The sequence below is a fragment of the Lissotriton helveticus genome, chromosome 1_2 (assembly GCF_964261635.1).
Source record: "Lissotriton helveticus chromosome 1_2, aLisHel1.1, whole genome shotgun sequence".
Taxonomy (NCBI): Eukaryota; Metazoa; Chordata; class Amphibia; order Caudata; family Salamandridae; genus Lissotriton; species Lissotriton helveticus.
This window is the reverse complement of record NC_136058.1, coordinates 122,832,226-122,848,555: the sequence shown is the minus strand read 5'-3', so window position 1 is coordinate 122,848,555 and position 16,330 is coordinate 122,832,226. Positions and strand designations below refer to the sequence as shown.

The window sequence follows — 16,330 nt, the reverse complement described above, 5'->3', positions numbered from 1 at the left end:
GCATCACAAGCTAATGTGACATATTCCACTTGCTCCTTATTATTTTCCCCTGCCACCACGTCTCCATGACCATATCTGGCACAGATGTTCCAATGCATGATTGTGTCTTCTTTGCTCAATCAATAAATAATTCATCATTGCTCTATGGCTTATGTTGGAATGCGATCTGAATTGTTTGGAAACATTTTGGAGAATAAAGTGGTCACATAGGATCATGAAAAGCTTTAAGTCTAACACTAACTTAGGTACCTATGAAACTGGTTTAGACCATGATGAAACATGCAGATAACAACCATCAAAGTGGTGGACAAAGCTCTCATGATAATTGATATTGTAGAACCTATTCCACTCATTCTTGTTGAACTCTTTGCAATATTCAGTACCATAGAACCACTCAAGGTGCTGTACATCCAGGCACATCGAATGGGCATCATAGGGACCGTTCTACAGTGGTTCTGATCACACCTGACAAAAAGATCCCAGATTAGGTCCTCCTTATCTTAATTAATCTCCGTGATATTCGGCATTCCCGAGGGCTCCAACTCTGACCTGCAATATACATCTTTTACATGTACTTGGAGTCCTTTTGGCACACTTTGACATTAGTATCCTTGTAGTGTAGTTCCTATTATCCCAATAGGCTCTGCGCATTGGAATAATATCTTCAATAGTATAGACGTAGGACAGAGGTTAACTAGGTCTTCTACTGTCGATATTAGACTTAAAGTTTAATGTTTGCCAGCTAGCTCAGAGTTCACTAGAAACTTTCTCGAATAGACAAGGAGGAGTTTAACCTCCCTGGATAGACAAGAAGGGATTTAGTTTCTGACAACCATAGAACATGACAACTTTGCTCTCCCCTAATCAAGAGTGTATCTCTAGAGTCGTGTGAAAACAAAAGACAACTTATTTTACTCAGTCAGTTCAGTGCATTCTTAGTTTCACCAGATTGTAGAGAAAAGGAAGAGACGGGCGTGTTCAATAAAAAGATGTTATTTAATGATCAGTCTCTTTTCTCATACAAGAGAAATGAATCGCTATTATTGCAATACTTATAGTTAAGTAAAGTGCATACAGTAATAACAGAATTATAAAATAATACTGTAAAAGCATTGATATGGTTTCTTAGCCATATGATACTTAAAATGGATAAAATAGATACATACATATATACATTGACTAATCGTACTCAACTGGTGCTTCTAACTACGCCTACCCCAATGTACCTGACCTAAGCCTAATACGTGGGCGGGAGTAGATAAGTAGCAGTTTAAGTTAAGTTTGCTTTGCCAAGGGTCTGCTTCAAGAATTCTCTACAAAGGATGATTCAGTTCAGTACCTGGGATTTAGAAGGCTGGAGGGCTGGTATCTCTATCTCAGGTCTTGATATTCCAGCTGCCTGCGAGGGCGGCTTGGAAGCGCCGGAGCTGGATTTCTCGGCAGGAGAAAAGGCAGCGTCTCTCTCTCAGCGCGTCAGAAAGGAGGGGCAGCGTCTGTGGGCTTCGCTGTCAGCTGGGCTCCTCGGCAAGTCTCGCTGCTCCAATCTTGTCACCACCTCGTGTGTTTGCTTAAGGCAATGTCGGTATTATTTATACCTGAAAGGTGCCGGGATTGACGTAAGGATGGACATAAATACGTCAATAAGGATGTCATACGAACTGGTCGTTCGCACATTCTTTACTGAAGTTCTCGGCTAAATGAAAACAATGGCTGTGGGGATTTCCCAGGTCGTGGTAGGTTTGATTTGTTTTGAGAACACCGTATGCCTATTAGGGGGCTGGAGAAATAGTGCTTGCCTAATGAGATGGCATGCGCTATGACCTAATCAGATAACGGGCTTCTGTGCCGTTGTGTGGCTAATCAGATAACGGGTTTCTGTGCAGTTGAATGGCTGCTAGTTAATTGTTAACCAGACAAGGGTCAGAAATAGGGGGATCGATACAGTACCCATAGTAAATACACCACATCCTCCAATATGGATCAGACACAAAGCTTTACCCTAGTATTCTGATGAATTGCAACATCATACAGCTTACATGCCTTACCTGCATTCAGTATGGATGTCCACAGCCTAATGTAAGCAAACAGTAGAACACCCAGTCCAGGTATAGCGGGACAAAATTAGCAACGTCAAATCTGCTTAGCATCAGTTATTGTTTTAGAGAGGAGAGGCTGTTCCTTGCAGAAGCAGGCTTTAAAATTTCCATAGATGAAGGCGCAGTGCTCTACGCGCTACCATTCCAGAGACCTGTCTGATTCAGCTAATAAGCATCTTCATTGGCTCCCAGTGCTCTGCTCCCCACACCCTTTTCAAGACCAGGTGCATTTATAGAGTGGACACGTTTGCACTCCATCTTACCTGGAAAAACAAATCAGAGGGATGGGTGATATGCAAGAATTGTTAATCACTCTGGGCTGTATTCTAGTCCTTCGAATCTGGCATCTAAAATCCAGGTGTAAGTAGGTCTGTTCAAAACCCACAGCAGTACCAGGCTAGGAACCAGAAAATGCAGGAAGAAAACTAGACCAAATCTTAGCCTGCTATTGCCTTGTGACAGGGAACGCACTCTGGACCACCAAGCATTGTCTATCCTCTTCTTCAGTAATGAGTCATGACTTCTCCTTACCACTCTTCTGAAGAATGATCCTGCTTCTCTTGCTCCATTACTTTCCCTGTCTAGTCACTGCCTTAACCCTAGCTGCAGACGCCTTTCTCACCTTGTCCCTCCACCTGATTGCTCTAGTTTTGTCCCTTCTACATTGGACACACTGTTCAATTGAACAATACTTTTTGTTTTATACACTTTTGAGCTCTATAAATGCATGTTCACATACATATAATTATTTCATGTATTTTCAATTTTTAGTTCAGTCATGCTGTTTAGATGCATCTTCAAATGTACTGATCTGCTTTCTTTTTCATTTAGGGAGAAATGCAGACCCCGGTATCTTAATAAAACTTCAGTGCGTCCTGGTTTAAAGAACTGTGGAGATGTGAATTGCATTGGTCGCATACACACATATCTGGAGCTAATAGGTGCAATTAATTTTGGATGCGGTAAGTTGTGGTTATTGTGAGAGTCTAGTATGTTGGTATATTTCGGGATCATCACTGTTTCAATATCCTGAGCAATAATTCTTCCTTTCTGCACACATTTTATCTATTGTTTTTAAGTTCCTCTCTTTTTTTCATTATTCCTTGTTGTTTCCACCTTGCTGGGGTGTCCTTTTTATCTTCAAATTCTTCTTGACATGACTGTACTGTCCTGATGTTTTACTTTCTTCTCTGTCCTCACTTTGTTAGGGCTGCTTGCAAATTCTATAATAATTGTCTGAATGTGTGTAGGAAGAACTAACAGTGACTATGCACACTTCACCAGTGGATATAAAGAAAGGAAGATATACAACTTGACCAGTAATAACTCCACTGGGATTGAAAATGTTCCTCCCAACTCTGCCATCCTCTCATTGCCTCCTCTAGCCCTCTTTTTCTCCTATTGAAGCGCCCCTGTGGCTTTTCAATGATGCCACCAGGGTTGGGTTGTTTTGAGGCTTTGTTTTTGAGCTTCAGTGCATAGGAGCCTTTATTATATTTCTGCGTATTTTTCTGTGCCATACAATGAAACATAGGACTATTTGAACGTTCCCTTGCCACCCTGCCTTTGTTTTTCATAGAAATTAATCTAGGGACACATTGAAGAGTCCATAGTCATAGTCCATGGACGGCAGGCAGAAGAGGCGGGTGGCTAGGAATGTGGGTTGGGGCAGCAGGCTGATAACTAAGTTTTGGGGGTAGGGGAGAACTGGGGCGGTTGAGCCAGTTGACAACACAACACAGGGCAGGTTGAGCAGGGGCAGAATACAGACAGTTGAGGGCAGACAGGAGGGAGTGCGGAAGCACACAACCAATGGACAGAAGGCAGGAGGGGATGGGAAAACAGGCAATGGAGGGTGGGCTAGAGGGTTTGGGGAAACACAAGGACAGTGCACCTGGGAATGCAAATAGTCAACGGAGGGTGGACGGTCATGGCTCGGGAGCAAATGGACAAGGGGGTGGTAGGGAAGCAAGAACAGCAAGGAAAGGTTGGCTGAGATGAAGCAAGACTGGCAGGTGAGGGAGGAAAAGAAAGAGGAACACAGAGGTGGATAAGTACACGAGGGAGACAGCTGGAAAATACGCGCTTACGTAGAGTTCTTAAAGAAAAAGCAGCTCCTGAAGAAGGAGCAGTTTACAGACACAAGTAAATAGATCAATGCTCCGGGGAGGGGACGTACACAAGAAGAGGAAAGAAAGCCTATGAGAAGCTGAAGCAAAAGAATCAAGCAAATGAGAGTGACAATGCATCCAACTAATGGTAAGCATCAGAAAGGCTCTTAGCCCACTGTAAGCTAATACCATGTCTTGTAAATGATAATGTGTGCGCTTAGGTGAGACCTAAAAACGCGCATGCTTGCCATGGCCAAGTGCTTCTTTACAGATGATGTTTATGGCTCCAGGATGGACAATTATTGCTTATGGAAGTGTTTGTAATACATTGTGTTACCAAATGTAGCACAATCTATTTAATGTACTTGTAATGCTTGTCATTTGCTGTTACTACTGTGATTACATTTTCCCTTTTTCAGATGTAAGGATATGGCTCTCATTCTGTGGGTGTATAAGCTCTTTTGGTACTTGCATTGCAAAGTAAAACAAATGTTGCCCAATCTGTTAAACTGTGTTAATGTAATGGTAGTGGCATGTCTCAGCAGAGCTCCTTTTTACCCCTGTAGGTCTCAGTAGGTGACATGCATATCCACTCCCACAAGAAACTAAAAGCCACTGCCTCTTCTCCTTTATGTTGGCTGATGAGATAGAAATGGCTTCGGTGTCATGCTCTCGCCTTTGGGCAGGCAGTTCCAATCTATACCTGTCGTGCTGCTCTCAGTCTGCATACTCAGGGGTGCACAAGGAGGGTTGAGACAAACCCTCTAAGGTCAGTGACGTGATGACAATCTAGAAATAGCATACATTGCATCGGCTAGACACCAAAGTTTGCGCAAACAGGAGCAACTTGATAATTTTTAAAGCATTTAAATGCATTCTTTCCTCACTAAGTATCTCAGAAGTGTAAAAATTAAAACTATTAATAAAAATTCTCAATTTACATTAAGTATGTTGCTTCACTGCATTGAGGTGGCATTGTTGAACTGGGCCCTTTTTGGCAGGTTCACCCCTGAACTTTTTGCCTGAAGCTCTGAAATGGTGGTAGTGGTTTTAGGCCTCGGGGAACTTTGACACTGTGGTCCAGTGTAAAGTGCGTGCGCTCTCTGTGTACGTGTGGTGAGATGGGCCTGCCCTCCCATAGGAATGCATGGGGGATAAGTGTGTCCATGGTAATTCCTGGTATGAGAGGAGTGCAGGGTCGAGTTTGGAATGTATGAACTCGTGAGGATGAATGCTGAGCAGTGGTGTGCACAGATTTATGGTGACTGGTGGAGAAATGCTACTTTTAGAAGTTGTCATTTCTGTGTGCTATGTGTCTGCCTGCCTGATGTGAATTGCATGTCTGGCTTGTGAGTGACAGGAGCTGAGATGTGTGGGTGGCTCCAGGAGGGGCAGGGCGAGTCAGCTAGGCTGAATGGGACAACTGGGAGGGGTAATTCCCTGACTCTGAATAGGACTGTGCCCAGCCTGTACAATGCTGGCTCCGCCCCCTGTGGTGTGTCTGATCACTGAGCCCACACCTGACAAAGGGGAAGAGGTTCTTCGAAAACAAAGTGCTCCAAATCCCCCCTAAACCAGTTCTGACTGGTATCCTAAGCCCTGTGCTGTGTCACGATGAAGAAAGGGTGTATAAAGAAGGGGCTGTGACCTCATAATGTTGTTGAGTCTTGGTGTGCTGATCCTGCCGGGGTGTGCTGCTGCTGGGGCCCATGGGGGCTGCCAGAAGGGCTTGCCTCCCTGGGCCCTGCATTGCCCTCTTGGTTCCTAACGGGCTTTTGGGACCCTTTTGCTTGTGATCCTTCAGGACCTTTTTGCTGTATTCTGTGCCCTGTGAGCGATTTATCCCAACTTTCCCCAAAGGAGAGGGAGAGCGTGCTCTTCGCAGCACAGAGCTGCAGTTCGAGGGAATCCCGACGTGGGGATACACCGCATTTTTGATGTTTTGTCGGCGGGCGCCCACCCCGCTCATTTTGATATTTTAATTGTGGGTGTCCACCCCGCTCATTTTGATATTTTCATCCTGGGTGCCCACCCCACATGGCCGCTTCAGGGGCAGCCCACCCCGCTTTATACTTTTAAATCAAGAGGAAGCCTACCCCTCATTGCCACATCTTGAAAAGAATCACCGCCGCGGCCCCAAACCGGAAGTCAGGCAACGTGGTGCCTGACGTGGGGCGGGACTTCCGCTTCCCCGAGGGAAGGCTCACGGGACGGCCAGAGGAGGAAGTCTACAGAGACCAGCGCGGGGTTCCTGTGAGCGAGGGAAGCCCTGCACCAGTGCCGGTCTTGACGATTTAGAGTCCCGGGTCCCAGGAGGGGGCCCGGATGAAGTAAACAGAGAATCCAGGCGGGAGCCCACACCGCACTGGACATTGTGAGTAGAGGAGACCTGAGGAGACCCAGAGCGGCGCCAGTGAGTCCCGGTGAGCGGGGGCTCGAGTTGTTTGGTGCCGACAGAGGCACAGAGTCTGAGCGGCCCTGTCTGGCACCGGGCCGCTCCAACGCTTGGTAGCAGTTTCATTCGAGAGTAAAAGAGCCCGAGGCACATTGTCGGTGCCTGGGCGGGCTCGCCAGAGAGCGGGCCGCCCCAACGAAGGAGGCATGTTTTTACAGCCCCGTGGGGGTCCAGAGGGCACAGAGGTGCTGGGCCCTGCTATGAAAAGTGCCACAGCTGTGCCGCACCAGCGCGGATAGCGGCAGCAAATCTGAAAGAAACAGGTTAGTGTTAGATTCCTTACCTTTAGAATATCCCCAGGCATCAGGCTGAATCCAGAAAGTTTTCGTCAGCAGTACCCTTGCACATCAGTAGGTGTCGTCAGCGGCTGCACGTCCGTCGCCGGGATGAGTAATTAGACGCCGCCCTCGCGCGCTGACATCAGTTCTTTTTTCCGCGCCAGCTAGCGCAGATCCGGGAAGAGCAGTACTCTTGGTCATTTTTTTAATAACTTTTTGATCTATTTTGGATCTCTTTTTCGAGTCGACTTCGACACCTGGTGCCGTAGGGATGCCTGGCTTCAAGCCATGCGACACCTGTCACCGCCTGATATCGGTGACCGACCCCCACCATCGGTGTCTCTACTACCTCGGGGCCGACCACGACGACAAGTTGTGCCCAGACTGACGGGCCTTGACGTTGAAAGCTAGGCGGGAGCGGTCCTGCAAGCTACTCGAGATCCAGCAGTCTCTTGTCGAGTCATCGCCAGCACTCGTCAGGCTCCAAGTCCTCCAGTAATTCGAGGCACTCCAAGAAGAAGTCTAAGAGACAACATCGCTCTTCAGACTCCGCGCGCCGCCTCCAGGCCCATACCCTCCGGTCCCTGGCCTGTGAGGGATGCCGGAGGAGATTCGTGATTTCTTCATTGCCATGAGGACTCACTTCCCTCCGTTGAGGCCTGCTGGCGCGCCTTCGGGCCCCGCAGACTCAACTTGGGGCCTAGACGAGCCGGTGGCTCCAGTACCGGCGCCGTCGGGTGCTTCGGCCCCGGCGCCGTCGTCGACTTCGGTCCCGACGCCGCCGGCCCCCGTGGGATCCGTGCCTGGATCACGGTCGATGCCAGTTGACCTTAGGACTCCTCGGCTGGCGCCGACCCCCCATGATGTCGCTCCCGGCGCTGTCCTCGGATGACGTCGGCCCCAGTTTCAGCCCCAGTCCGGGTCCGGCGTCGGAACGGCACCACTCGGCGCCGTCGATGGGTGAGGCCTTCATCTACGACCCGGCTCCGTCATTCCAGCCTGTTTACCAGGACACGGATGAAGGGGAGGACTGTGAGGGGTCTGAGGACCCTCTGGCACAGCAATGCCAGTTCAACCAGGACTGGGCAGACGAGCTAGGGGAGGCCAGTGGTATGGACACATGGCCCGACACTGGATTCATCTCTCCTCCCTCCGTGGCTACGGAGGAGGGTGCCACTTATGGTGTGGTGTTGCGCAGTGCAGCTAATGCCTTGGCTCTTGAGCTCCCTGCTGCGGCCGTGAGGACTAACCTCCTCACTGAGGTGCTTCAGCCCCAGTAAGCTCCTCGGAGCCTCTACTGCCGTTCAATGAGGCCCTCACGGACGTTCTGATGTTCACCTGGTTCAAGCCCTCCACAGTGCCCCCTGTGGATCGGAACGTGGCCCGACGCCACCGCCCGGCTCCGGGCGACCCTAGCTTTCTGTCCGTGCACCCCACCCCTGAGAACCTGGTGATCCAGGCCTCTACGTCCCAGACCGCATTCCCGACTGCTCCCCCAGATCGGGAATGCAAAAGGTTTGATCAGTTTGGGAAGAAACTGTTCTCATTGAGTTTGGGGTTGCGGTCTATCAACACCGCTTGCTTTTTGGGCCGTTATACCCACTCTTGTGGGATACGGTTGCGGACTTTCTGCCCCAGTGCCCGGAGGAGGGCCGGGCCCGGCTCGCCCAAGCCCTTGCGGAGGGGCGGGATGCGGCGCGTTATTCCATCAGGTGTGGGCTGGATACCACGGACTTGCTGGAAGGGTGATTTCCATGACGGTGGCGGTTCACCTCCACGCCTGGCTGAGGGCCAGCAGTTTCTCGGGCGATATCCAGGCCACGCTCATGGACATGCCCTTCGATGGCCGTCGCCTCTTTGGCGACAAAGCAGACAGTGTGCTTGAGCGTTTGAAGGACTCCAGGGCTACGGCCATGTCCTTGGGCCTGTCGGGCCAGTGCCAGCAAACTTCTGCTTTTCGCCCCTATGGTGGCCAAGGAAGGGGTACCCTGACACGTCCTGCCAGCCACAGGCCGCAGAACCAGCCTCAACGCGGCCGCGGATGTGGTAACCGCCGTGGCGGTGCCGGTGGACAACGGCACGGTCAGTCCACATCCACTCCCACAGCATCTGCCTCAAAGCCTTCCTAGTCCGACGTTTCAGGCTCATTTGATGTCAGTGGGGGGCAGGGTCCGCCATCACCTCCTCCACTGGCGCTCCATCACGTCGGACAGGTGGGTGCTGCAAATCGTCCGAAGGGGCTACTCCTTCCCCTTCGAGGCGACCCCTCCAGCCATGCCACCGCATGTCGTGGGATCACTTGCAACTTCTGCCGGAGGAAGTTATGGCCCTCTTGGCCAAGGGGGCCATCAAGCGCGTTCCTGGGCCAGAAGTAGGACGTGGTTACTACGCCCACTACTTTCTGGTACCCAAGAAGGGCAAAGGAGGCCTACGGCTTCCTCCGGAAGGAGAAGTTCAAGATGCTGACTTTAGCTCAGGTCCTAGCTGCCCTAGACCCTGGAGACTGCATGGTAGCGTTGGACTTGCAGGACGCATATTTCCACATCCACGTCCTGCCGGCCAACCGGCGCCACCTGCGGTTCACAGTAGGCCACGAGCACTTTCAGTTTACCGTGCTCCACTTCGGCCATACCAGCGCACCTCGGGTGTTCACGAAAGTGATGGCGGTGGTCGCAGCTCATCTGCGCAGATCAGGTGTTCCAGACTTTCCCTATCTCGACGACTGGTTGTTGAAGGCGGGCTCGCCCCAAACAGTCGTTTCCCACCTCCAGACTACGGCCGACCTCCTGTACTCGCTGGGGTCTCCATCAACGTGTCAGTCGCACCTGTGCCCCTCTCAGAAGCTTCTTTTCATCAGAGCGGTTCTGGACTGGCAGTTTCAGGTTTATCCCCCCGAACAGCAGGTTTGGATATTCAGGCTCTGATTACGATCTTTCAGCCTTTATCCCGAGTTTCGGTCAGGTTGACTGCGGCTCCTGGGGCTGATGGCCTCCTGCATCCTTCTGGTGCATCACACCAGGTGGCGGATGCGGGCTCTGCAGTGGGACCTGAAGTTTCAGTGGGCACAGCATCAGGGCAACCTGTCCAACTATGTCTTGATCTTGGAGGGCACTGCGAGTCAGTTGCAGTGGTGGCTCACGAACCGCGATTGGGTCAGCGGCAGATACCTCTCCCTACCCCAACCGGAGCATGTAGTAGTGACGGATGCGTCCCTCCTGGGATGGGGGGGCCACATGGGAGAGGTGGAAATCAGAGGCCTCTGGTCTCCGGCGGAGTCCCGGCTCCATATCAACCTTCTGGAGCTGCGGGCGATCCATCTTGCACTGGAGGCATTCCTTCCCTCTGTCTGGGAAAGTGTAGTGCAGGTGTTCACGGACAAAACCACAACCATGTGGTACTGCAACAAACCAGGCGAGGTGGGTTCATGGACCATTTGTCAGGATGCTCTGCGCCTCTGGACATGGCTGGAACACCAGGGCGTCACCCTGGTGGTTCAACACCTGGCAGGTTCCCTGAACGCCAGGGCGGACAAACTCCGAAGTGGCGCACGGTCTCTTTCGGCAGTGGGGAGAGCCTTGATTAGATCTATTCGCCACTGAAGAAAACGCGCAATGTAATCAGTTCTGCGCGTTGGAATTTCCAAGGCGGCACTCGCTCAGAGACGCTTTTCGTCGCGAGTGGAGCTGCGGTCTGTTGTACCCCTTTCCGCCTATACCACTTCTGCCCAGAGTGCTGAAGAAGATCCGGCGAGATCGGGCCCAAGTCATCCTTGTGGCTCCGGACTGGGCACAAAGAATCTGGTATCCCGAGCTACTCAGCATGTCAGTCGATCCCCCGATTTGTCTGCCTCTTCAGGAGGACCTTCTGTCGCAGCAGCAGGGAACGGTCCTCCACCCGAACCTGTCCAGTCTCCACCTACATGTGTGGAGATTGAGCGGCGACAGTTGAGGCCATTTGACTTTGCCTCCTGAAGTCTGTGATGTGATTCTGGCAGCCAGGCGTCCATCCACAAAATGGGTAAACGCCTGCAGGAGGAACAAATTTGTGGCATGGTGCACAGCAAAGGCTGTGGATCCACTCTCTGCCCCCCTTTCAGAGGTTCTCCTCTTTCTTCTTTCTCTTGCCCAGCAGGGCTCTGCTCTGGGCACTATCAAGGGCTAGTCTAAATCATATCCGCTGGAACTGGGTGTCCCTCAGGGCTCTTCGTTAAGCCCCACCCTATTCAATCTTTACGTGAGGCCGCTGGCTGCGGTCGTCAAGCAGTGGGGCTTGACGATGGTCTTATATGCAGACGACATGCAGCTGGCGGTCACGTTGAGTGGGGACTCTGATACGGAGGCCCCCAGGTTCCGTGACGGACTACGGGCAGTGGCTAACTGGATGAATTCCAACTGTCTCCAGCTAAATGCCCAAAAGACCGAGGTCATGGTAGTTGGCAAGCAGGCGGAGCTATGGGGTGACCTGTGGTGGCCTCCGGAACTGGGTGTGACCCCTTCTCCAGCATCGGAGATAAAAAATCTTGGGGTTTGGCTGGATCCGACTCTTAGTTTCATCTGCCACACTAAGAAGGTGGCGGCTACCTGCTACGGCATTATCAGAGGGCTAGAACCGATCATGAAATGTTTCGACGCACCCACCAGGCAGCTAGTGGTCCAAGCGTCAGTGCTGTTCCGGCTGGATTATGCTAGCTCGCTTTTGGTGGGGATTAATCAGTCGGAACTCATCCGGCTGCAGCGAGTGTAAAATGCTGCAGCCAAAGTGGTGATTGGCAGTGTTCGGTTTCTAACACGCTGCGCTCTCTTCACTGGCTTCCTGTGAACCAGAGGATCAAATTCAAGGTATTATGCCTTGCTTTTAAAATCCTCAAGGGCTCATCTCCCCAAATATTGGAGAATTTGCTGGTGCCGTATGTTCCCTCACGAACCCTCAGATCCCTGGGCCAGAACCTAGCAGTTGTTCCGCGCTTCAGGCTGAGCAGAGTCGGTGGCCGTTCTTTTCGGGTGTTAGTGGCGAAGTTATGAAATTCTCTTCCCCCTCACACCCGGGCCCTTGAAGACCTCTTGATGTTTAGACGTGCCATCAAGACTATTTTATTCGTTTAGCTCTTATTAATCTACTTCACTGTTCCATTTCTTTGGTCTTTTAACTGAGCTGTGCCTAGCAAAGCGCCGGGACGCCCCTTTGCTGGGGCAGCTGAGCGCGGTATAAGTACAGATAACATAACATAACATAACCTCTCGGCCATTTCAGCCTTCTTGAGGCTTCCTGATCAGCCTTCTCTTTTCAAGTCCTCTGTTGTAAATAGATTCTTGAAAGGCATCACACACATGTTTCCTCCTGTTGCTTTTGTGATGCCTCAGTGGGACTTGAACCTTGTACTGACTTATCTGATGTGTGCTCCCTTTGAGCCACTTCATAACTGTCCTCTACGTCTTCTGACTCTTAAACTGCATTCCTGGTATCCATCACCTCTTCCAGGAGAGTGAGTGAACTCCAGGCTCTGTCTTCTAAACCTCCTTTCCTCTCTGTCCATCCGGACAAGGTTGTTCTGAGGACTCGTCCTTCTTTCCTGCCCAAGGTGGTTACAGCCTTTCATATCGGGCAGTCCATCACCTTGCCCACCTTCTGTCCGCCTCTGCATCCCTCGAAAGAGGAAGAGAGGCTCCACAGTCTGGACCCAAAACGTGCGCTCTCCTTCTATCTAGACCGCACATGCCAGTTCTGGGTGGACGACCAGCTCTTTGCTGGTTACGTGGGCGCTAAGAAGGGATGGGCGTGCAAAAGCGGACCATCTCTCGGTGGGTCGTTTTTTGCATCAAGGTCTGTTATTCCTTGGCAAAAAAGGAGCCTCCTTTGGGGCTGTGCGCCCATTCCACTCGGGCCACGGCGGTTACTACTGCCCTGGGTTGGGGAGTCCCCTTGCAGGACATCTGTCAGGCAGCTACGTGGGCCTCGCTGCACATGTTTGCTAGGCACTACTGCCTGGGCAGCCAAGTCCCGAGAGATGGCTTTTTCTGTCGTTCCGTTCTCCCGGACTTTCTGGTGTGATCTTGGTTCGCAGACCCACCACCGGGGTTGGTATTGCTGGGTTATCTATTCTAAGGTAAGGAATCTAACACTAACCTGTTTCTTTCAGATGCACAAGCTACTTCCATTCGGTAACAATATATCTTAAAAAACAGTAGTTAGTGTTGGACATCCCCCGACACAGCCACATCTCCGGACACCTGAGAGACCTGCACTGGCTCCCCGTCAGCAAGAGAATCACGTTCTGACTCCTCGCCCACGCACACAAGGCCCTCCACGACCTGGGACCCAGATACCTCAACAACCGCCTGACCTTCTACACTCCCACCCGCCAGCTACGATCGACCAGCCACGCCCTCGCCGCCGTTCCACGCATCCGAAGAGCCACCGCGGGAGGAAGATCCTTCTCCTACCTGGCAGTCAAGACTTGGAACTCCCTCCCCATCCACCTCCTCCTGACCCAAGACCACCTCTCCTTCAGGAAGCAACTTAAGACCTGGCTGTTCAAGCAGTAGCGGACCCCCCTCCCCAAGCGCCTTGAGACCCTCCGGGTGAGTAGCGCGCTATACAAATTTCTTGATTGATTGATTGATTAGATTCCTTACCGCCCCACCCATCCTCCCCGTTCTGCGAACCGATATCTAGGGTTAAGGTATCTCCCTTGAGGGCCCTAGATTTTTGGCACCATTGTCGGTTTCTATCATGGCTCTGCGCGGAAAGCTATGTGCAGAACTGATGTCAGCGCGCGAGGGCGGCGTCTAAGTACTCCGACAACGTCATCCCGCCGATGATGGACGCGGAGCCGCAGATGACGCCTACCGGCGCGCAAGGGTACTGCTGACGAAAACTTTCCGGATCCAGCCTGACGCCTGGGGATATTCTAAGTTAAGGAATCTAACACGAACTACTGTTTCTTACAGATATATCATTACCGAAGGTAAGTAACTTGTGCATTTGGCACAATTAATTCAGAGTCCCTGAGTGGGACCGGAGGCACAGAAGTGCCAGGCCTCTACTTGGTTCACTGCTTCCCAGCAAGTACTGGGCAGCTGCAACGTTTAGGCCACAGTCTTTGGGGGCGTGTTTTGAGAGAGGAGTGAGATGCACTCCTTTACCCTAGCGCAATGGCGCACTTTTGATTCCTCTGCATAGGCAGCAGCCTGACATTCTGGACACAGGGCATTTGAGCACCTTTGAGAAGGTCAATTGGCCAGGGGGTCCGTGATATATATGATATTAGGAAATGTGATGCTTTACTATGATTTATGCCTCTAAATGCGTTCGGGGCTGAGATTATGTGCGTAATGTGTTTATGCCAGTGAGAATATTTCGTACTCTGAGTATACCCCTAATGTGAGTGATGCTTAGGAGGTTAAGGTCTAAGAGGTTAGACTGATGAGGTTGGCGTACAATAGATTTGGCGCCTAATGTGATACTGTGCATAATGTGGTTTATGTTACAGGCTGATGCTGAGTACAGTGGTTACCAGTGATTACTGGTTGTACATTTATGAGATGTCTTACTTTTACTAAGTTCGCTTTGTGATGGTTCTGGCAGTTGTCCAGTGGGCCCTGCAATGTGTAAATAATCCCTTGTAAATATCACCTAGTGCCAGGTGGCACAATGTATTTTATGTGATTACTGTTCTAATGTGTTATGAGAATACAAAGGCTATTTCTGATATAACCTTGTATGGAGTTCCTTTTGTGGTGTGCCTGGGATGTTGTTGGTGTGTGCGTGCGCAAACCCTTTACACATGTACTCCGGGATAAGCCTGTCTGCTCGTGCCAAGCTACCAAGGGGGTGAGCAGGGGTTATCTTTGGCGTGTAACTCTTTGTCCTGACTAGAGTGGTGGTCTCTGCCTTGCTTTGGCGCAAGCCTTAGCCAACCAGAGATCCCATTTCTAACAGGCATAATGAAGCGTAAAAGGGAGGCAGCTGAAAAAAAACAATCACTCGTTCAGTGCTTCAAGAAAGGGAAAAAAACGAGTTCCCGAAAAGCAAGCACTTCTGGAAGAGTAGGGGGAGCTATTCAGAAAGGTGGACAGGAGGCTTTGCTCCATGGCAGGGTCAAATACTTGCTGGACAGAGTAAAGCAAATAGAGCCCACAAATAGAAACAAGCAACTCTGAATGACAAAACTCAAAGCAACTGGTAAGCATTGGCGGAATGCATTCCTAGGTAAAGCTTTTGATGTCCCCAATTTGTCTTTACAACCAGACAGCTTCTACCCGAAAAAGACCATTCTACCCCTCAACAGCCTGCGGTACCGTGCATGGTCATTAAGTGGTCTTGTATTTTTATGTACATTTTCTCAATTCTTGGTCACTTGACATTGTACAAAATAGCAGGGACCGGAGAGCCTAGAAATTTCGTCCATGCAGATTAATACTCCTGTCCCCTCTATCTTATTTAATCGAATTTATTTGATGCTAACGTTTATGCAATGTCAGTGATTCGTCAAAACAATGTGAAGTAACGAGCATAAAAAGAAGATAACTTGCACATAAATGTGAGGTGAAGAGACTGCATTCTGTTGCCAATTGACCCTGTGCCTGTTGATCCAGCGCTAATAACATGAGTGTGGGACAAGCAAGAACAAATAACATATCACTGTGTTGTGCTAGTGGAAACTTTTAAAGTTAGCAGAGCCCGTTATTAGTTGATGTGCAGTATTAGGCTTAATCCAATGTTTCTTAACTGCTTTTCTGCAGATCAGTGTATATATAACCGACCAAGACCTGTGGAAAGAACAAGATCTAAAGATGGAGAAGATGGAGTAGATGCTTATCAGTTGGCTCAGCGTTTGCAGTCTATGGTTGGTAGTACCCAAAAAAGATGTATCATAATTCTGGTTCGAAAAATTGCATGATTTTTGTTTTTTGTTTTTTTGGGCAGGTGGAGCATACAATTCTTCCCCAACGGAGAAAAAATCAAATAGAAACTTGCATACCACGCCATAGTCTGTATAATTTACACAACTAAATAATTTCGAAAAAGAAATAATCTGTTAATAGTTAATTCGTTATATTACTGAAAATGGTAGCTAATATTTGTCCTAAAAGTTTTTGCCTGCTAGATATTGTGAATATTACACATTTGTTTGGATGAATCCTAATGAGATTTTTGATCTGACTTTTTGTAGCGTACCAGGAGACGGCGAGTGCGTGATTCAGTGGGAAACTGGTGTGATGCAAAAGAACTTGAAGGTCAGACATATGAGGTAACAGCTCATTTTTTAACTGCCATTGAACGAATGTTCACTATTTTCTCTTACAAAATTAATACATCTATCCGATGCGCTAAGAGGCATGGCATAGCATAAGCAACACAGGAAGTTTGAAATATGCATTATATCTCATT

At 49.9% G+C, this 16,330-nt stretch overlaps 1 protein-coding gene across 3 annotated transcripts in view; it reads left to right on the top strand.

Moving 5' to 3' along the window:
* Positions 1-16,330, top strand: part of MYSM1 (Myb like, SWIRM and MPN domains 1) — a 367,486-nt gene that overhangs the window by 187,510 nt on the left and 163,646 nt on the right. For all 3 annotated transcript variants that reach the window (XM_078669957.1, XM_078669947.1, XM_078669962.1), the window contains 3 exons: positions 2,928-3,058; positions 15,682-15,785; positions 16,113-16,190. In XM_078669957.1, coding sequence (XP_078526083.1) covers positions 2,928-3,058; positions 15,682-15,785; positions 16,113-16,190 — 313 coding nt within the window. The remainder of the gene's footprint in view (positions 1-2,927; positions 3,059-15,681; positions 15,786-16,112; positions 16,191-16,330) is intronic.